Source organism: Peromyscus californicus, unplaced genomic scaffold (assembly GCF_007827085.1).
Source record: "Peromyscus californicus insignis strain IS unplaced genomic scaffold, ASM782708v3 Scaffold_22__1_contigs__length_63687245, whole genome shotgun sequence".
Lineage (NCBI taxonomy): Eukaryota > Metazoa > Chordata > Mammalia > Rodentia > Cricetidae > Peromyscus > Peromyscus californicus.
In genome coordinates, this window is record NW_026294525.1 from 25,940,294 (window position 1) to 25,961,454 (window position 21,161).

The window sequence follows — 21,161 nt, forward strand, 5'->3', positions numbered from 1 at the left end:
CATAGAGCAGGAGATCCTGAGGCTGCAGGAGCAGGAGAAGTCATCAGGCAGGATGGCCAAGCCTCAAAGGATAAGAAGGGTAGAACATTAAGTGTAGGGGTCTAGCACTGAGGGAAAATTACAAGAAAAAGCAGAATACATGCAGAATGAAACTCGGTAGAAGAGTGGCGAATAGGAGAGACAGCAATGGCATTTCTGAATGTTTTGAGAACATCAAGTAATGTCTTGTTACAATAGGGCTCCAGAGAGGCCTTGGCGGGTTTGGACCAAGGTGCCCCGCAGCGGGTGAGGCATGCCATGCAGATGGCGAGCAGCGGCGTGGCTCAGTGGAAAGTCACTTATATCATGCAGACACGCATCCACGAGGAAAGTTTTATTAGGGGGAGAGAAGAGAGAGAGAGAGAGAGAGAGAGAGAGAGAGAGAGAGAGAGAGAGAGAGAGAGAGAGAAGCAGAGGTGAGGTGTGCACAGCCTCGTGGAGAAGAGAGAAGGAAAGAGGAAGAAGGAGGTGGGGGTGGTTTTTTCCTCTGAAAGAGGGCTTTATGTCAGGATGCAGGGGCGGGCCAGAATGCTGTGGGAACTAAAGAGGTGTTGATGGCTTCAGATGTGTGGCAAGCACAGATGAAAAGATTTGGGGAAAGGCAGGTAATAGGGAGGTCAGCTATTATCTCAGCCCAGACAGGTTTGAAGCTAACATCTTTGGTTCATCTCATTACAAATGTCTCTCCTCTTCTCCCCTGTTGAGAGCTGGGAGGGGGGGGGCTTTCTCTTGGGTGTGTGGACATTCTACATCACTAAAGTTTGTGGGAGGTGCATACTTGAGTAATCAGATGGGGAGTTAGTTATGGTATAAATGACTTCGGAGGACAAATTATCTTACTTGGCATATACGTCACAATAAAAAAAACAGTGGCCCCTCCCATTAAGAGTGATACGTGATTTTCCTCTAATTAAATCTAGGCTGGTCTTCATGACTCACCTAATGGATGGAATGTGACAAGATGGAGGCCGGAGCCTGCCTAGATCTCTTAGAAACTTGTTCTTCAGATAACTTTCTCTTTAAACCCCGCCAACTAAGCTCTAAGAAGCCCAAGCATTGGACAGGTATGAGGCACTCCAGGTGAGCTCCTGGATCACCGCCAACATCAGCTGCCGCCACCCGTGGGAGCAAGCCATCCTGAATGTTCCCCCATGTGAGCCTTGGGGTAACCGCACAAAGGAGACACTGCAAAGGATTAACTGCCAACTGCCGAGACAAGCTCTTCTCAAGCCTCTGGCCCAAAGAATCATGGTTTCTGCTGTGGAATTTGGAGGTATTTGTCATACAGCAATAGCTAACCCGATTCCCCGCTTCGATGACATTCTTCACTGGAAGAAATCACCTTCCTAAGTTCCTACACAGGCCAATAAAACTAACGACGGTAAGGCTGGCGGATCAAAAAGGCTGCTCAGTACAGACTTCATTTGGAGGTCAGTCTGCTAGGCCTCTGTTGATATCAGCCAGCATGATGTTCCCACAAGCCAGATTGGCCCAGCCAACTCTGGGCCACTTCACCATAAGCTTGGGAAACAGGTTACACCAGCCACGGTGCCCTGGAGCCAGAGGCGGCCCAAGAACTCTTCTGGCCTGTGGATCTGAGGTCCCTTTCCTTCATACCTTGGAAATCACATAAACTGATTTCTGCCCACTCTTCCCCCATGTCCCCAGGAGGAACAAGGAAGAGAAGAAGAAATGTGCAAGGCTGAGACTACAATGCAAGAAACTGAAGGACTTTAATAATTACGCTTTAGCAGAAAGCTCTTGAGGCGTGGCTGATAAAAAAGAAGTTCAGCTCCTATGCTACAACCGAGAAAATAATAGTCACCAGGGGGAAAACTTAAAGCTACATATGGTATTAAAATATCTGACTGGGGGCTGGCAAGACGACTCAGTGGGTGGAAGTACTTGCATCCAACCCTGATGTTGAGTTCAATCCCTGAACCCCACATAGTACAAGGACAGAACCAACTCTAATTCCAAACGTGTGCTGTGACTACATCTACCAATATACCTCTCTCTTCCTCCCCCCCTCAACATGCAATATCAAAAATAAAAAATAAATACATAGATGATATAAAACAAAACATTGGATTCCACTATATTATGCAAATTATCAGAACAACAAGAACAGTAATAATATTAAAATAGTAGGTGATTTTAATTACTAAATGCTTCCTGGCTAGAATGCTAGTGGATAGTTCCCAATTTACTAGATATGGTCCAGTTTTATTTAATCAGTGGGTTTACAGAATAGCAATAACTTAGTGGCATGGGAGAAATAGATGTTATAGGTGATGATGACATATTGTAAACAATTATTTATGTTTTAATAGTGGATCTCCTCCCTGGTTGTTTGAATTATTTGAACAAAAAGCAAGTAGGAAGACAATTGATCATATTTGTCTTTGATAAAGCTGCCATATAAACACCATTTATATAACCACCTGTGACATACATCAGCTCTAATTCTTAGACCAAACGCAGTATCCCATTTTATGATGGACGACAGTGAGGCTGATAGAGGTTAAAATTACACTGGACTACTTGGTTAATAGCTCCCAGAACTGAGCTTCAAGTCCAGAGGGCAATGACTTCCTAGGAAGACTGTTGTGTTTTCGTTTTGACTTGCTGCCTTCTGTTGCTATAGTCACTTAAGATGTATACTCCTTTTAATTTCCGTGTATTTCATCCTTGAACTTGCACAGAAACAAACCCTGAGCACCCACGGAAAAGGTGATATTGACAGGAGTAAAGCCTGCCATAGGATTAAATCGAAAACAAGCTCCACGAAGAAACCCCTTAAGAACCAAAAAGGTACTTTTTCTCTGTAGAACAGAGAAAAGAAATGACCTTTCTCCATGCCAAAAATTCAAACTTTCCCCAAAAGAAACTGAAAAACTGCCTTGTGCAGAGCAGGCAAGCAATAGATGTGTGTCAGTTTGTCTTTTAAGGATTAAAAAAAAAAATGGTTAATCTTACTAGAGTTCTGTTTCCACAGAGTTGATTTATTTTTCTGTGCTAATAACTGTGTGGAGGTTTCTCTGCCTTTGTTCCTGATGAACCCAACGCGAATATGAGATCCTAAATGTACCTGACAGTTTTAATTCACAGACTTACAGCTGCAATCGCCAAAATATAATAATTTCATGATTATTCCCAGTTAAGTAAACAAATTGAAAATAAATCCAATTGGCCACCTCATTTCTTCTGGTGGATACAGGTTTTTTGTTATTCTAATTATTTATACGGATGACTTAAAAAGGAGAAAATAAATGATTCATATTAAATTTAAAAACAGACTTTACACTGAAAATCTAGAGTTGATCAACTGAGACACACTACAAAAGAGATTAGAAAGAAATAAGCATGTATCAAATAAATGAATGCATTATGTATTACAATATTCTGTTCCATTACTACAACTACTAATATATATACATCCATTTATTTGATCTGATTATGTAATACATAGTGAAATGTACATCTACAATGGATTTATTTATTTGATATTATATGCCTAATATATTTTGTGTACATTAAGCAAATCTTGCCGAGAATATTCACTGAAGTGTTAATAGAAGGTATCTGTAAATTGCAGGATTCCAGATAACTTGATTTCTTTCTCTTTATTCATGTCTGAATTATTCTGAGTTTTCATAAGTGAGTGTATTTTTTGTAAAAATAGTATATTTCTGAAAAAATAAAAACCACACATTAACAACCAGCCAACTATATTCTATTTCAAACTTTACATCAAACAGAAACTATACATTGAATATATTATGTGCCCAGTCAGTATATGGATATCATGGTATTTTTCCAAACTCTTACTCTCTCTTCATAAACCATGACTAAGTTAACCGCAACTTGTTGAGATCAGGCTGTGCCCTGCCCTAAGGTACTCCATATTGTGTGAAACTGTAATTTTTCAGACTGTGTCTTGCCTTGAGAGACTCCGTTTTCCAAGCAGCTCTTGCCTCTACTTTGAAGATGCAGGATGACCCTGCACCTGGGTGGACCTGTGATCACACCATCTGTCTGGCACCACTCCTGGGGCACAGACTGATAAATGACTAGTCTCTATAAATTTTTTAGGGCAAATTGGGGCTATAGGATCACATAAACTTGTATGAGAAAAAAAAAACAAAAAAACAGGCCTCAGTACCAGACACACTGGACCGAGGATAGGATGTGACTCCCTCCCCTGCACCTGCTCAAACAGTGGACACCTAATGGAATAGTTCTAGTTTGTGCCCCTAATAGCATGTCTAATGGACAATGAGGGATGAAGCCTGCGGACTCCAGAGAGAGAGAGTGCTCAGCCAGATTCCTTCCAAGCAGCAAAGCCTGTATACCTTTAAATAATAACAACAGGAGTGAGCAAGATGGCTCCAAGCCTGACCACCTGAAACCCGAGTAGCGGAAAGGGAACTGACTCTTACACATTGTCCTTTGACCTCCACATGCGCTATTGGATAGCAGTTTCTCCTGAGATAGAAACCTTCCATCTAAAGAGCAAGCAAACAAACAAAAACAACAAGAAAAGAAACCTTTCATCTTGGAGGGATGTCAAGGCAGTGTGTGTGTGTGTGTGTGTGTGTGTGTGTGTGTGTGTGTGTGTGTGTAAAATAGGATATTTTAAGACAGGATTTTTTTTTTTTTTTTTTGGTTTATTCAAGCCAGGGTTTCTCTGTGTAGTTTTGATGCCTGTCCTGGAACTCGCTCTGTAGACCAGGCTGGCCTCGAACTCACAGAGATTCGCCTGGCTCTGCCTCCCGAGTGCTGGGATTAAAGGCGTTAAGACAGGATTTTTAAAAGGAGGTAAAGTAGGATGTTCTAGAGGGGAGCTCTTTAACACACAGGATGTTTCCAGGGAAACTTGCTAAGCTCATGGGGTCAGCAACCCAGGGCTTCAGGAAGTCCCTGAAACTGACCAGATTCTCTAGGGTAGTGGTTCTCAACCTTCCTAATGCTGAGACCCTTGAAGGCAGTTCCTCATGCTGTGGTGACCACCCCCCCAATAACATTATTTTCGTTGCTACTTCAGAACTGTCATGTTGCTACTGTTGTGAATCGTAATGTCAAATGTCTGTGTTTTCTGATGGTCTTTGGTGACCCCTGTGAGAGGGTCGTTTGACCGGTGAAGGGATTGCAACCTGTAGGTTGAGAACTCTAGACCCTTCTCTCCCCAAGCATGGATAAAGCAGTAAAGACAGCTGAGAGATACTCTCAGAGAAGCTGAGCTACCGAGAAGCCGCAGAAACCAGCCAGGCTGCTTGAAAACGGGCTCAGGCCAACAGAGCTGTCGGGCCAAAGGACAATCTGAGCTAAAGTCACTGCGGCAGTCGGATGGAGTTCCCTGCAAGTTGTGCAGTGTGTCCAGGTTTCCATCGCTGAGTCATTTCTGTCCCCGTAAGGAACCCTCCACCCACAGTTCCCTAAGGAATCCCAGTCAAACTCAGCGGATCACCTAGTAGCATTGGGGTAGCACTGTTACCTCATTTGGCCATCATTTCCCGGTCTAGGGTGAGAAGATGTTTCTTCCCAGGAACGGTGTCACACAACATGCACTGTGATATGACCCCCCCCCCCAATAAATGTGATTTTAAAAATAAGAAATGGCTATGGTACAAGAGAACAGTAGCGGGGAAAGGCTAACTTCTTTCCTCCTGGTGCACAAGGGGACTGATTTCTTCCCAGCGCTGAAGCGCTCTCATGTTCATGCAGTTCCCTGAAGGTCATGGAGCAGAAGGCCTTCGATCTGTGGAGCATCAACTGATATCATGAGTGTTGTCCAAACAGCTTGCTTTTGGGTCTTGCTGGGGCCTGTGCCTAACTGCTTATGCACCTATCTCACCATCACGGTGATGGCCCCACCCACCCGTTGTCTACACCATCTGGTGTGTGTGTGTGTGTGACGGGACCGACTGCCGCAGTGGCTTTAGCTCAGTGTCTGCTGTTGATGTTGCCTACTTGCTTGCTACCGGCCTATCCTGTTTACCCTTCTGGACATGTCATCCTCTTGTCTACTCACTGTCCTGCCTTGATCCTGCCCTTTCACCTGAGCAGCTGGACTCAGTTCTGCTGCTTTGCTCGCAAACCTGTAACCCAGCATTAAGTCTGACTCAGCAGCAGCAACAGCAGCTTCTCCAGCAGAGCCAGATTAATTAAATTGTTTATGTAAGATTCAGCTCTGCCATGCTGTCATAATGATTACAGTAATACGTCTAAGTGGTTGGTAGCAGGAACTCAACTCGTAAAAGCAGAAGTGTTTAGGTAACGTAGGGCAGGTTCCTAGGAAACAAATCCTGAAACGGCTGTTTTGGACATGGGAAGTTCCCAGATGATCAGGAATGACAGCCATAGGAAGTCAAGAAAGAGCAGAACTTGACAGGGGGACAGCTGTGATGCAGAAGCTGCAGATGTCTCCACCAATCCTGAAATCTCTGGAGTCGAGATGGCACTTAGAAGTTCCTGAACGTGATGGTCCCAAGTGGTGCTCATCTTGAATGCCAGCACCTGCGAGGCAGAGGCAGGCAGATCTCTGAATATGAGGTGAGCCTTGTCTATAGAACAAGTTCTAGTTTAACCATCACTACCTAGAGACACCCTGCATCAATCAATATCAATCATTCCAATCAATCGATCAATACCAACATCCCACAAAAATTCAGGGACTGTTAACCTCCTGAATCCTCTGAGTGGTTATTGAAAATCAGCTGTCCTCGGGTTTGTGACTTGAGTGCGGCAACTTCCTTCTGCCAAGGGCAATTTCTGGAGAATTCCTGGACAATTCAACCCTGAGCTGAGCCTTGTCCTCCCAGAAGCTGAAGGCATGGGGGTGCCTGCTGCCCCATCACTGCCAGGTATCAGGTAATAGGAGTACCATGTCCCAGCAGTCACAATACACTTGCTTATGTCCTTCAGAGTCACTTGTTCCATACATTTATTTGCTATGAGGACAACTCCTTGGGGTCCATTAATCTTTTTTTCCTTCTTTATTGCTAGCTTTCAGTCCCTCCTCCTCCTCCTCTTCCTTCTTCTTGTCGTACTGTCTCTTTACACAGTCCTAGGCCGCCCTTAAACAAGTCAGTCCTTCTACTTTAACTCCCAAATGCTGGGATGACTGCCATGTGCCACAATGCCTGGCTAGCGACACCCATCCCAATCTCTTCCTCTCTTACCTCCATCTAGTGCTGAGGATGAAACCTGGGGCTTCGTGCACAGCAGGCAAGTGCTCCCCCACTGAGCTACAGTCTCCTATGATTAGGATTGGCTTCGTTCGGTTCCTGGAAAACTTGACAAAAGGAAAGGTAGTGATTGTTCATTGCCAATATCACAGCTTATCTTAAGGCCATTTCTGTCACTCACTGTCTCTTGTCCGGGCACCTTGCATCTGACTTTAGACTGCCCATGTCCTCAACGCACACCTCTGTGCTCCAGGTTGCTAACATCTCAGGGCAGTCCAGAATCTCATCTCCCAGCAATCTGTTGTCACCCTCTCCTTCTAGATCAGAGTAGTGACGTCTCTCGCTTTATCATTACCAGCGAACATGGGCTGAGCTTGGCAGCTCATGCCTCTCATCCCTACACTAGGCAGGGGGAGGAAGGAAGAGCATGAACTGCAAAACAGAAAGAACCTCTCTCAACAGACAGACAAAATAACGGATCAGGCACATTAAAGAAAACATTACCCAGTGATGCTTGTTGGGGGACAGTAAGGTAGACTTTATTCAGGACTATCATGATGGCCACAGGAGATTTCTGCAAAGGGATTTTACAGAGGAGGAGAGTGATAGCATTAGATAGCATCAACTCCCACCTAGATCATGGGCAAGTGAGAACTGATAGGAGTCGGGTAGGGTTAGTAGATGGGAGAATTACTTAGAAAGCATTCGGCTTAGTGGGGCTCTTCTGGTTAAATCAACCCACTGGGATTCTCATTGAAAACAGTGGGTAGAGATTAGACATCACCTAAAAGATAATGGAAGAAAAAGAACTACGTCAGAGAGGTAAGGTACCCAGATGTTGTAGGCAAGGGGGTTCTTGCTAAGTTGACTTGGCAGAGCTCTTTGCAAAGACTGGATTTTCTAGGGGACGGATTAGGAGGCGGATCAAGTTTGACCAAGCGAAAAGTCATTATCAGGGCTCTCAAAGACGCTTGGTGGTGAACCCATTGCTTCCTGCTCAGCTGTGAAAAGCAAGTGCTATTTCCTCCTGGTGAGCAAGTTCAGTTCCCCTTCAGGATGCTGATTCTTTTGTTCTCCTGTCAGCAAAAGGAACCCTAAGTAACTGCACAGCATTTATAGCTGGAAATGCAGCGGGGCTAATAACACACTCCCCTTTCAAATAACCTCCCATTGCTGTAACTGGGGACAAGAAGTGGGAGGCTGGGGCGAAAGTGAGGACCAATCTTCCATTCGGAGCTGCTTCTTCTTCTCATAGGGTAGGTTTTACAGCTGTGTGCAGGGGTGGGGTGGGGTGGGGGAGTCATGGTAACATCTGGTCATTAACTTAGGGTATACCTTGTGTTCTGCGACGTGGAGAATATCATGTGCAAATATCATGTACAAGTAGATACATGTCTGTCCCTTCCAAGGCCATCTTATTACTCTCAAGTCAACAGCTGCTGGAGGTGTGGCTTCTGAGGGGTCCAGTAAGACAAGTCTCTTGTTCTGCAGTGGGGTTATTCCAGGTTGGAGACTACTAGCCCTCAGATAGTGATGCTGCTGAGGCTCTGGGGGCAAGAAAGCAAGTGTCCACCCATAACAGGTTTGGTTTTAGTAAGATGAATCACTTTCATCATCCAGCGCCTGACGGACGCTCTATCAGCAGGAGCTCACCCCAAGTTTCTGTGGCTGTCAGGTTAGAGATTTGGACTTGTTAAATGGAAACACATGGTATGGGCCTATTACAGTCACAATGGCCATGTGGTTCCTTAAGGCAGGGTACCACACCCTGGTTGCTGGTTGGAATGCCGTCTCTCGTATCAGCTGACTGGGTCACTTTGTTTATTTGATCATCTGGTACCTAACTCACAGTGGGTGTTTCCTGGTAGGTATTCACACATAACAATCCTTCCCACAGGCTTCATCATGTGCTTTCCACAGCACCCCTCTTCCCAATCTTTTAAACTGTCTCCTTCCAAGGTTCCAGCCTCCCCACCAGACCGACATCATTGCCCATGGGTTTAATGTTTATTATCAACTTGAATCTGCTTCTCTCACACAAAGCAAAAGACCAGGTACCTGAACCTGAACTCTTCTCCAATAGAGTTCCAGTCATCAAATGCCGTTAAGGCTGCCCTTGATTGGGGCTTAACTCAAAATTTATTCTTGTTTCGATTTTAATGTAGTAAGTTTCCCCCACAGGGCACTGTTTGGGGAGGTCATGAAATCTCTAGGTAGGGAGGAAGTGGGTTAGAGAGAGGCAGGCCCTGAGGGCAAAAGCTAGCCTCACTTAGAGTTAGAAGTATCTCTGCTGAGGTCAGCTGCTGAGGTATGAGTAAGCCACTCTGTACGCTTCCCACTGCCGGAGCTGCCCACCACATGCACGCCTTCCCTACCATGATGGACCGTATCACCTGAATGGTGCCCAAATCAACCATTATTCTCTCAAGACTGATTCTGTCAGGGCTTTGGTCACGGGACTGTGAAAGTAATGAATACAATTCTGTTCTGCAAAGGCTATTTCTAAATGAGTAAAAAGACAAGCCATGAGATGTCAGGCCTGGTAGCTCCCATCTGGAATAACCCTAGCACTTGGAGGCAGAGGCAGGAGGAGCAGGAAGGTCATCTTCAACTGTAGGAGACCCTGCTGTTTCAACACACACACACACACACACACACACACACACACACACACACACACACACACACCACCCCACACACTGGAGGTTGGGAGGAGGAAAGAAAACAATTCATGGACTGTAACTTGTGAATCGTGTGCTTGATGATGAACTTACATCAAGAATAAAAGATTTTCAAAAATTAACAATAAGAAACAGTTCAAGGGGCTGGAGAGATAGCTTAGCAGATAAGAGTGCACACTACTCTTGCCCAGGCCCAGCTGGCATGGTAACACAGGCCTTTAATCCCAGCACTCAGGGGGCAGAGACAGGCGGATCACTATGTTGGAGGCCAGCATGGTTTACATAGTGAGTTCCAGGACTACACAGAGAAACCCTGTCTCAAAAAAACAAAACCCAACCAAACAAAAAGAGTGTGTACTACTCTTGCAGAGGACCAGAGTTCAGATCCCAGCACCTACACCTGGCAGCTTGTAACTGCGTGTAACTATAGCTTAGTGGATCGGATCAGATTCCCTCCTCTGGCCTCCGTATAGGCACCTGTACTCAGTTGTACACACATAAACATAAAAAAATAAAATAGTTCAACATACAAATGGAAACTTTTTAAACATTGGCTTTCACCAAAGCCAAAATAAATACCCTCGTGGTAAGCAAATACGTGAAAATTTGCCTAGCATCCTTAGAAAAGTACAGGTCTGAATCACAGTGAGACACCACTATTCACCCATTAGACTGGCTTTAGAATTAGTCACAAGGATGTAAGAAAAATACTGTAATTTTATATACATTTTTTAGTGGGAATGCAAAATAATATTACTGTTTCTAAACACCATTGGGAAATTCTTTGTAAATGTACACAACCCTACTCAGATATTTCAATGAAAAATACCAGAAAAAAAAATGATTAGAGATTTCCAGTTTAAAAAGAGGCTAAACATTTTCTAGCAGTAACCAACTGTTTGATCTTACTCCAAAACCAGCATTTGAAAATCTGTTTGGACATAATATAGACCATCTGTTGAAAATAGCTTTCTGATGACGTCACTAAAAATTGATATGCCTAGAAATGCATGGGAAAGAAGTTGGACTGGACTTCAAAGGGCTCATATGGTAAACTGTATAAATTGTATTTCTTTCTCTTCATACCTTGAAATACCAATTAAGTGAAGGATAGAGAGAAAAGCCCCCGCTTAGTTCTGAAACGGCTAAGCCTTCCATCACCCAGCCCACGGGGGCTTCATGGAGGGGGAGGGGGAGAAGCAGGTTTTCCTGATGATGATTTCCTCATCCTCCTGTGGACCCCTTCTCACTCCATCACAGTGGACCTTGTAGTTGGTTGAGATTTTTGTTTTGTTTTCGTTTTCTCTTTGAGGGGCCCGCCACCCAGCTCCCAAATAAATACACAGAGACTTATTCCTGCTTATGAATGCCCGGCCTTAGCTTGGCTTGTTTCTAGCCAGTTTTTCTAACTTAAATTATCCCATTTCTCTTTAACTACATTTTGCCTCTGGGCTTTTTACCTTTCTTTCCTTCTTACTCCATGGTTGGTGTGTGACTGGGTGGCTGGCCTCTGCTGTCCTCCTCTGGTGTCCTCCTCTGCTGTCCTCCTCTTCTCCTTTTTCTCCCTCCTCCCTCTTCTTCTCTCAAGGCTTGATTTCTCCTATATATTCTCTCTGCGTGCCAGCCACACCTATTTCTCTCTCCTGCCTAGCTATTGGCTGTAGTGGGTAGCCATTCCAGCTTTGATCTGGAAGTTCCAACCCCCATTGAGACTTCGACAACTGTCACGCCTACAAGGCGGGGCCAAGGGAGGCGCCGGGGGGACCCGAGATCTGGATCGGCGGGCGCTCTCTCTGTTGCGGGACCCTGGACTGGAGAGGTGGACCAAGCAGAGCTCCAGAGAACACCGCTGGACTGTGATACACCTTCCCCAGACTCCGCGACCTACCTATTCCTTAATTTGTAAGTTACGCCATTAAATAAATCTCCTTTTAACTACGTGGAATGGCCTTAATAATTTCACCAATAATTGGCCATTCAGCTATTAGACCAATCAGGTGCTTTAGACAGGCACAGTAACACAGCTTCACAGAGTTAAACAAATGCAACATAAAAGAACACATCTTTGCATCATTAAACAAATATTCCACAGCATAAACGAATGTAGCACATCTTCAACTAACATTCCACAACAGTACCTCACAGATCAGTGTTGTCCAGTGTACTCTACCTGCATCCTAGAGATGGGTGTTCGGGCCAAAGGCCGCGGTTGTCGGCAAGTGAAGCTTTCAGATGCTTCTTAGTAAAAAGAGGGGGCCAACTTGGTTGCTTCTCTTTGAAATTCATGGTATTGGGGACTGTTTTTTAGTTTTAGATTTATTTTTAAATTACATGTATGTGTGTATATGTCTGTGTGGATACATGCATATGAGTGTAGGTTTCTGTGGAGGCTAGAGGTTCTGGGAATGGAACCCGGGTCCTCTGCAAGTGCAGCAAATGCTCTTAACTGCCATCTCTCCAGCTCTTCAAAGTATAATTTTGAACACACTATGTTGGGCCTTAGAGACTCTGAAGACTATAAGCAACAAGCTTAGTTGAGGCATGGCCGGGGAGGGTAAAAAGACAGATTAGGACATTTCAGAACCTAGCACTTAACACATGAAGCCATCTTGCAATTACTCTGGGTTGTAAGCCAGGCACGGAGCTGGAGGTTACAGAAGTTAAGGATGTGGAAGCTGGAGGTTAGAGAACTGGCGGTCCATCACATTAATGATGAACTTCATTTGATCACTCATGACTGAGGCACTGGCCTAGGGAGCGTGGTGATGAGGAAACACTTTCTATTGAATACTGAGCTCGCGGCTTAGGGGACTTACACATGGGAACCGATTTTAGAGTCGAGTAGGTTTCGAATCCTAGATCCAGACATCTAGTATCAATGCAACTTAATAGTTACTAAAACCATTTTTTTTTAGTCTCAATTTCCTAATTTTTTTTTGAACGAGAAAAATACTTTTAACGCTTCTTTCATAGGGTTGTCGTCACTAACGTGGTCATTAGTATAAACTTTTAGAAAAAATGCCTGGCCACAATAATACTCAGTAATTATCAACTATTAAATACATACAGAGATTCATCCTTGAGTGTCAGGTAGAAAATGCAATAATAAAAAAAAAAAAACAAGAATTCAGCTAAGAGGAGCACAGTAGAATAACTGTACGTCAGACGTTGGAGGAACAGTTCTCTGAGCGGGCGACATGGCAAACTTGGATTTTACAGAAGACACAGCTTGGGGCTAGAGCTGGAGTCAGTCCAGCCGCCAAGGTGTAAGCGGTCCACACCTAGACCGGGTGGCCAGAAGAGCGATGCAATTCCCCTTCTCCAGCAAGGCTGCAGGAAACGCTTGCTCGGGCTGCCAGAAGCTGCCACCCAGGAGCCCGCATCCCCTCTCTCTCGGTGAATCCTCCTCCCGTAGGGAGCCCAAGCGGGTCCCCAGGTGCCCCTTGGAGAAGAGGGGGGCCGGGGAGGGGGGGGGGGTGTCCTCGGCGCGGCCGCGCCGCGGGGCTCCGGCCAGCAGGGGGCGCTGCGGCCCGCTCTCCCGGGAGCGGCCGAGCCAGCCCGGTGGGTGTTTCTCTCTCTCTCCTCTCTCTCTCTCTCTCTCTCCCCGCTCTCCCTCTCGCGCTCTCTCCTCCCGGCCTCACATCCGGGTCTGGAGCGCGGCCGCCGCCGCCGCCGCCGCCGCCGCTGCCGCTGTCAGTGCCGGGGCCCCGGGGGCGCAGTCAATGGCGGCCGAGGGAGGCGGAGCGGCGGCCACGCGCAGCCCGGAGCTCCCGAAACTTTAAAGACTTCCGAAGCCCCACAACTTCGCTGTAGGGCTGGGTGGGTGGAGGAGGGAAAAAAAAGAAGAAGGGGGGCGTGGGCGGAAGGGGAAGCCGAGGCGGGAAGCCCGAGGGACGCGGCCGAGCCCCGCCGCCGCCGCCGCCGCCTCCTTTCCCCACGCCGAGCCTGCGGCCGAGCACCGCCGCCGAGCGCCGCCCGCCGGCCTCCGGGCCGAGCCGGAGCCGGAGCCGGGGCCGGGGCCGGGCCCCGCGAGCTCGCGGCTCCTCCGAGGAGGAGGCCGTGCCGCGCCGCGCCGCGCCGCGCGCCCGAAGTCGTCGTCGCCGTCCCCCCCCCCCACCTCCTTTCCACCCCACCCCTTCCCCCCGCCGCCGGGCGCCCCGGGGTTGCGGGGCCGGCGCCCGGGTGGTGCATGCGGGGCGGGGCGGTCGCCGGGCGGAGGCGAAGATGGAAGGCTTGACGCTGAGCGACGCCGAGCAGAAATACTACTCGGATCTCTTCTCCTACTGCGACATCGAGAGCACCAAGAAGGTGGTGGTCAACGGGAGGGTGCTCGAGCTGTTCCGGGCCGCGCAGCTGCCCAACGACGTGGTCCTCCAGGTACCTTACCGCCGCGTCCTCACCGCCTCCCCCCCCCCCCCGCCACCCCCGACCCTCCCCAACCTCCCCCGGGGTGGCGCGGGCCTCGGGCAGCGGGAGCAAGAGCGGGAGCGGGCGATGTTTCCAGAAGGGCAGGTTTCCACCACCACCACCACCACCACCACCACCCCCCGCCCCGGGAGGCTCGCCCGCGGCGGGCCGAGGCCGCAGGTGCGGGTGCGAGCGGGAGCGCGGGGACTCCTGGAGGGGGAGGGGTCTCTCGGTCGGGGTTTGGGGTAGGGGGTGTCTGCGGGAGCCTGAGCCTGCATCCTCCCCCTGGTCAGCCCGTGCACGGGAAGAGCAACTTCCCAGCCAGGCTCTGGCCGAGAGGTTGTAAATGTGTGTGTGTGGGGCTCCGAGCTCCCTCCTGGTTATGTAGTCCCATATGCACACAGCTCTTCGGATCCTGCACAATAGTAAAGTTAGGAGTCTAGGCAGGCAAGATGCCGTTTGGGTTCTTGAGTGAGCCGAACAGACTCGATGAAGTGAGTGGGTTTTTTGTTTGTTTGTTTGTTATTTTTTAAGACATAAAGGTATCCAAGAAGCAGGTTGATTTTGTGTGTGTGTGTTTGTTTTGTTTATTTTTAAGGAAGCTGTGTTCTTAGGGAGACTTAAGAAATTTTGAACTTCTGGCTAATACTTGGCGTGTAGATGTGAAAAGAACTTGTCGGCCGTAGGACGGGTGACCGATGTCCGGTGGGCAGTATCTTCCAGTGGGCATTCGGTTGTAGTTGGTGCATCTTGTGGGTTTGGTTTGGGATCTGTTGAGCAGCTGGAATTGAAATGTGTAGTTCTGCCCTGCAGCAGCAAGCACGGCGCATGTAACCTTCTTTGTCGTCTGGTTTTACAGGAGACTTCATCGAAGTTCCTATCTAATATTTGTGAGGAGCGTTAACGCTGCTATTAATGATTCATAACTGCTGGTAGTAAGAGCCTATTTAAACTGCCTGTCAGGAACCGTCTTAAGTTTTCACCTAATATTGATCCAAGCCAGTTACCCGAATCTCCAGACACATGGGTATAAGGTAGTGGAAGCAGAATATTGGACCAGAGGTTTTATTTTAATGTTTGGAGACAGCTTCTTGCGCTATAGCTCAGGCTTGCCTTGAACTCAGGACCTGGCTGCTCCCCCAGCTGCTTACATGCTAGGATTACAGGTGTGGGCTGGGCCAGGAGTCCCCAGGCTTTGACTGTACTCTCCCGTTAAATAGAAGTGTGACCCTGGGCCAGCACTTTGCCTCTTCAGCTTTGAGTTCTTGGAGGCCTTGTAGAGTGAAAGTCAGTTTTCTTCTAACAAAAATCCTGTGCTATATAAAAATTTCTACACACACCTCGGATCTAGAAGTTGTGCGTGCTGTGCTAGGGACTGAGTTCTCTCCTTTTGCTTTTGTTTCTTACTGTCTTTTTTAAACTCGGGGGGGGGGGGGGGGGGGGGGGGAGCAGGGGTGTTGTGGTGGGAAAAGATAGCAGAGAAGGATGAGTGGGTCTCAGAGCCACACTGCTGAAAAGAGCCACATGGTGACTATTTTAGGCTTTAGCAGCTAGGTAGATTCTGTTGTGTATTCATTGTTTTTGTTTTTATGGCCCTTTCACAATGTGGAAACCAGTTTTCGCTCGGGGATCACACAAAACAGAGCTTGTATTGCTTATGGGTTAATGGTGGTATTGTGGGGCTAGTGTCTGATGGATATGGTACAGAACTTCGCGGTTTGGTCAAAACGTGCTCCTTAATGATTCTGCTCTTTTTGTGGAAATAAAACACACCTTTAAGGGCTTAAGATGAAGGAGAAACTGCCCAAACTCTATTTTGGGTTATGTCTTTGGGGCACAGGGTTGAGCATACAGTTGACAGAAACTGAGTTTTTGTCATTTTATTGGTGCACAAGGCTTTAGGATGTTTAAATGGACTGTTTAGGGCATACAAGTTAGCATTCATTAACCTCCAACTGAGATAGGTTCAGTTAAATCCAACTTGTTTTTTATGTTTTACTCAGTTGTATTAGTATTTGAAAATAAATTTCTATTGTCTTCATGCATAGACAGCTTAAATAGCTTAAATATTTGGGATTCAGTTACAAGCTGGAAACTGTTGGAATTCCCTGAAGCAAGACTTTCACAGTAGTATGTTCAGGTTGAGTATCCCTGTTCAGAACATCTGTAATACTCCTGAATTCAAAACTTTGAGGGCCAAAATAACACAAGTTAGAAAATTGCACACCATGAAACTATTCTGTGCAGAATTATCATTTTTTAAATTTACTGTCAAAAATGGTGTATATGAGACATAAATGAGCTCTCTTTAAACTTGGGTCCCACCCCAAAGATCTCTCATTGTGTACACAAACATTCCAAAACCTGAAGGAAAAAAAAAAAGAAAGAAACTGAAAACACTTTAGTCTCAAGCATCACTGATAAGGGATACCCAACCTGAACTGAATAGCAATCTGGAATACTTAAATTTTGGCCTACGACCTAGAAATGTGAGATGGAGGGGGAATGCGGGCTGAGTCTGTCTCTGAAAGGAGTTTTGAGATTTTCTGAAAACAGCCCTCCATTGCTTTCTAGTGAGGATAATTTGGGACAACTCACATAGAATGAGAGTTCTGTACCCTTTGCTGAGCGGGGTATGCAGGGAATCAGACGAAGCACAGGTGCTCTGGAGGACTTCATAAATCACGGGACCGTTCATGTGTAAAGACAAGGATACCTGGGAGAGGTGCATTGTGTTCCGCACAAAGGAGATTTAGACAGGACACAATTCAGGTGGACTTTAAGTTGGGGTGGGGAGGGGAAAATGGGCTTCCAAGCAAGGGAAAGAATATGACCAAAGGCGGACCACAGTGGAGCCTTTTCAAGGACTAGTAGTAGGTAGTAGGATTTTACCTAAGCTAAAGTATATTTGGAGATAGAAAGAGGTCATATAACTAAGGACCGAAGGCAGGAGATTTCATACATATTTCAGTAGGCAGTGGAGAGGCACTGGATATGTTTGGCTTTGAATGGTAGCGATATTAGAGGGTAGCGAAGGAGGCGCCTGCAGAGACATCTGGCGTGGGTGCTGGGTAGTAGACATCGAAGCCGGAGTGACAGCAGTAGAATGGAAAAATCAGGGTGAGGTAGGTTTCTGCAGGGCAGCTGGGTAGGTAGGTATCCTTACTTTGCTATGCAAAGTGCCTTGTGGGATAATACTTAATTGAGTCCAGATTATCAAGGCTGGATGGGGAGCTTTGAACTAGGTGTGAAGGGTATTTGAAATAAATGATTAAAAAAAGCAGTGCTCTAGGAGGCATTTGCCAGTGATACAGCAGAGGAAAGCAGCTGAAGGCTGGTTATCTTCAGGGCTGATTTTGTATCAAATAGGAAATGGTGAGGAACTGGGCCAGGAGCTCTCAAAGCATGGGGTCAGGAGGCTGGTGACGTGGTTCCATGGGTGATGGCAGTCGCTGGCAAACCTCATGACCTGCGTTTGATCCCCAGGACCCCATGGTGGAAGGGAAAAAACTGACTCCCATAACTTGTCCTCTGACTTCCCAAGATGAGAAGTTATGGTATAGGCCTCACACTCCCCATAAAATACGTTAAAGTAATGAAATGTCTAACAACAACAAAACTAAAAAACCATGGCGTGAGAATGTGGGGGTGGTTTTTATTCTCTCAGGCTATTTGTCAGTGTCTGAAATGGGGGAGGGAATGGTTTGACTGACATGTAGTGGGTAGAGACTGGAGATACTATTTAATAGCCCAGAGCACATGGGACAACCTGTGTAACAAGAATTACCCTGCTCAAAATGTCAGTATTGCGGAGATTTGAGACCTGACCTGGGCTCTGGTAGAGGGACAGGAAGTGAGGGTGGAGTTGTAGGTGTTCTGAAGGCAAACTTGGTAAGTAGTAGTATTAGTCATTTGGCTTAATTTGGATGGGAGAGAAGGTGGCAAGGATTCCTCACTTTTGGACATCACTCTAATTAGAAAAGGGGCAGGAGAAGGGCTGCGTGTCATAAAGAGGAATGGTAAGGGGCCTGCTGTGATTGTCAGGCGTTTGGGCATAGTGCTAACCTTCAACAAGTAGAAACGTATTTTATTTATGATGTGTGTTGGTTCTGCTCACATGTGGGAGGCCTCTTCCTCACCTATGTTGAGGGCAGGGAGCAGACCTTGATTGGTCCAGTGTTTTCAACATTTGTTAATAAAGTCACGAGAGGGCTGAGTCATCTGGAGAAATGAGGGTAGAGAATAATGAACAGAGGGCCTAGAGCGGAAGGAGGCAGGAGCTGGCATTTATTGAGTGCCCAGTGGGCTCCTTTTACCAGGCAAGTCATTTTCCCTGTGAAGTGGGTATCATTGTTTTTAACTAGGGACTTGATAGGCAGAGAAGTTCAGTGACTTGTTTACAGATAGTCAGTGTCCTTCCCTTCCCTTGTCCCTTGCCACCTTGAAGCTGCGGCTTCACTATCTGTGATTACAGGACCAGGTAGGGAATGCAGTGAAATCAGGCAGACTTCGATTGGTGTGGACTTCTTAATGCGGAGTAGGGATTTCAGACTGCCTTTGAGTTGTATGTAGACTTTTCTCTTTCATAGTCAAGAGTTTAATGTATAATGATGTCTTAAAACAGTCACTTCAGAGAGAGGTGGATTCTTGTGGTTGCGTTCTGGGTACAGACAGACCCAGTTTTATATTACTACACTGTCAGACAGAGTAAGGCATATCATTACATTTGTTAGTATTTGCTTCTTTTAAAAATACTTACTCCTATGCACATGAGTGTTTTGTCAGCATGTGTGTCTGCACCACGAGCATGCTTCATGCCCATAGCGGTGAGAAGAGGGGTCAGATTCCGTGGAACTGTGCTCGGAGACTGCTGTGAGCTGCCGTTGGGATCCTGAGGATTGACCCCAGGTCCTCTGGAAGAGTGACCCGTGCTCTTAACCACCCAGTGATCTCTCCAGCACTTATGCTTTTGTTTCTTGAGACCGAGGAGGCTCCCTTTGTAGCTGAGGCTGGCCTGCAATAGCAGAGTAAAAACCTAGTTAGGGGTTCAGGGTTTGTTGTTGACAACTGTGTCAGCAGACCAAGAGGAGCTATTGGTTTGTGACATTTTGTCCCAGAGCAGGAATTGGAGATCTGACCTACAGGATTTAATCATCAATTTTGCTGTCTGCTGCAGATTTTCAGTGTTACAGCTTTAAAATTAACTTTTCAAGAAGCGACTTATTTTTCAAGGAATAGGAAAAGTATATAACTTACCACATTAATTGGTAAGTTTTCTTAGCTTTCACTTTAAAAAAAAAATTCTTTTTCTGGGAATTGTCAAAACTTACACAGACTTTGAATGTGTGATCGCTTGATAAAAGCTTCGAGTACTAACTGTCCTTTTATTGAAGTTTTCCAGCAGTGTGCCCTTTTAACGAAGCTGAAACGCTTTACATCAGGTGTGTTGAGCAATAGCTTGGTAGAATATTTGAATAAGATAATAAATGTAATGGGAGAAAAGCAGCAACAGTGAAATGTAAACCAGTTTTTCTCTTGTTAACGTGAGTTAGTTACAACATCTGTTCACTAGTGAAACGTCTGAATGCACTGGATATTAGAAACTTAATAAAACGTCAGTTTGTCACTCTCGAGTTGTGGGGTTTTGGTTTTTTTTTGTAATTTCTAAATCACTAAACTATTTGTAAAGAATAGAAACACACGCTTGCATTAATTAGATATTTTTCTATGCACTGCTTAGGAAAGACGTCACAGCTGGCATCTTTCTACAGTGTCATGCTTACTTTTGGAATTCATATCATGCTAAGTGGAGCCATCCCTTCCTTCATGCCCGGATTTTTTGTGTTTTGGGAACTTAGTGCGAGCATTGTAATGATAGAAAAGGACACAAGGCCTTGGTATGTGGTGCACTGCACAGGCCTGCTTCAGCCAGTTTTGTGACCTTCACTGTCACTTCACCCGGATCATCACACATGAAGTGGCTGGGTTGGGTTTTCTGGATTTCTGACTCAAAAGACTGTCTTTGTGTACGGTGGCTCCTCTGTCCAGCTACACCCTTAAGAAAATGCTGCGTGGACTGCTCCACTGTCCCAACACTCAGTTGGTTTGTTTACATTCTGTGAGTGATGGAAAGAGGAAAACCTAAGCCTGGAGTGCTGTGTTGACTAATAAAAGCAGCAGCTGAGGGGAAGATTGTGTTGGTTCTTCAAAGTGTCTGACCAGTGGGAGTTTAAAAAGACATGAAGCCTGGCTTCTAGCCTTATTCTTTCTGATGTTTCATTTTCTGAAGCCTTTTCCCTGTGTGGGGGCTTGAATGAGAATGAACCCCTTAGGCTCCTGTGTTTGAATGCGTAATTCCTAATTGGTGGAACTGTTTGGGAAGGATTAGGAGGTGGGCATTTTTGGAGGGAGATGAGTCACTGAAGATGAGCTTTGAGATTTCAAAAGACTCACCCTATTTCCAGCGTGCTCTCTCTGCCTCCTACTTGTAGATCAAGATGTGAGCTCTCAGCTGCTCTGCTGCCAAGCCCCCTTGCTCTGCTGTCATGGACTCTAACCTGCTGTGGGATGGTCTTTCTGTATGCTGTGAATATGTGTTGCTATGGTTGGTAAATAAAGAAGCTGCTCTGGCCCATGGTGAGTCAGGTTATAGCCAGGCGGGAAATCCAAGAGAGAGAGACAGGGAGAAGAAAGACAGAGGCAGGAGAGACGCAAGCCAGCTGCCCAAGGAGCAACAAGATGCCAGCAGACTGGTAACACCACGGCCATGTAGCAAAACACAGATTAATAGAAATGGGTTGAGTTAGGTTATAAGAGCTAGCTAACAAGAAGCCTGACCCATAGG

The 21,161-nt window shown here is 46.3% G+C and overlaps 1 protein-coding gene across 6 annotated transcripts in view; it reads left to right on the forward strand.

Moving 5' to 3' along the window:
* The first annotated feature begins 14,022 nt into the window (after window positions 1-14,022).
* Window positions 14,023-21,161, forward strand: part of Reps1 (RALBP1 associated Eps domain containing 1) — a 77,855-nt gene continuing 70,716 nt past the window's right edge. For all 6 annotated transcript variants that reach the window (XM_052751105.1, XM_052751106.1, XM_052751107.1 and 3 more), the window contains exon 1: window positions 14,023-14,287. In XM_052751105.1, the coding sequence (XP_052607065.1) occupies window positions 14,135-14,287 (153 nt within the window). In that variant the 5' untranslated portion in view covers window positions 14,023-14,134. The remainder of the gene's footprint in view (window positions 14,288-21,161) is intronic.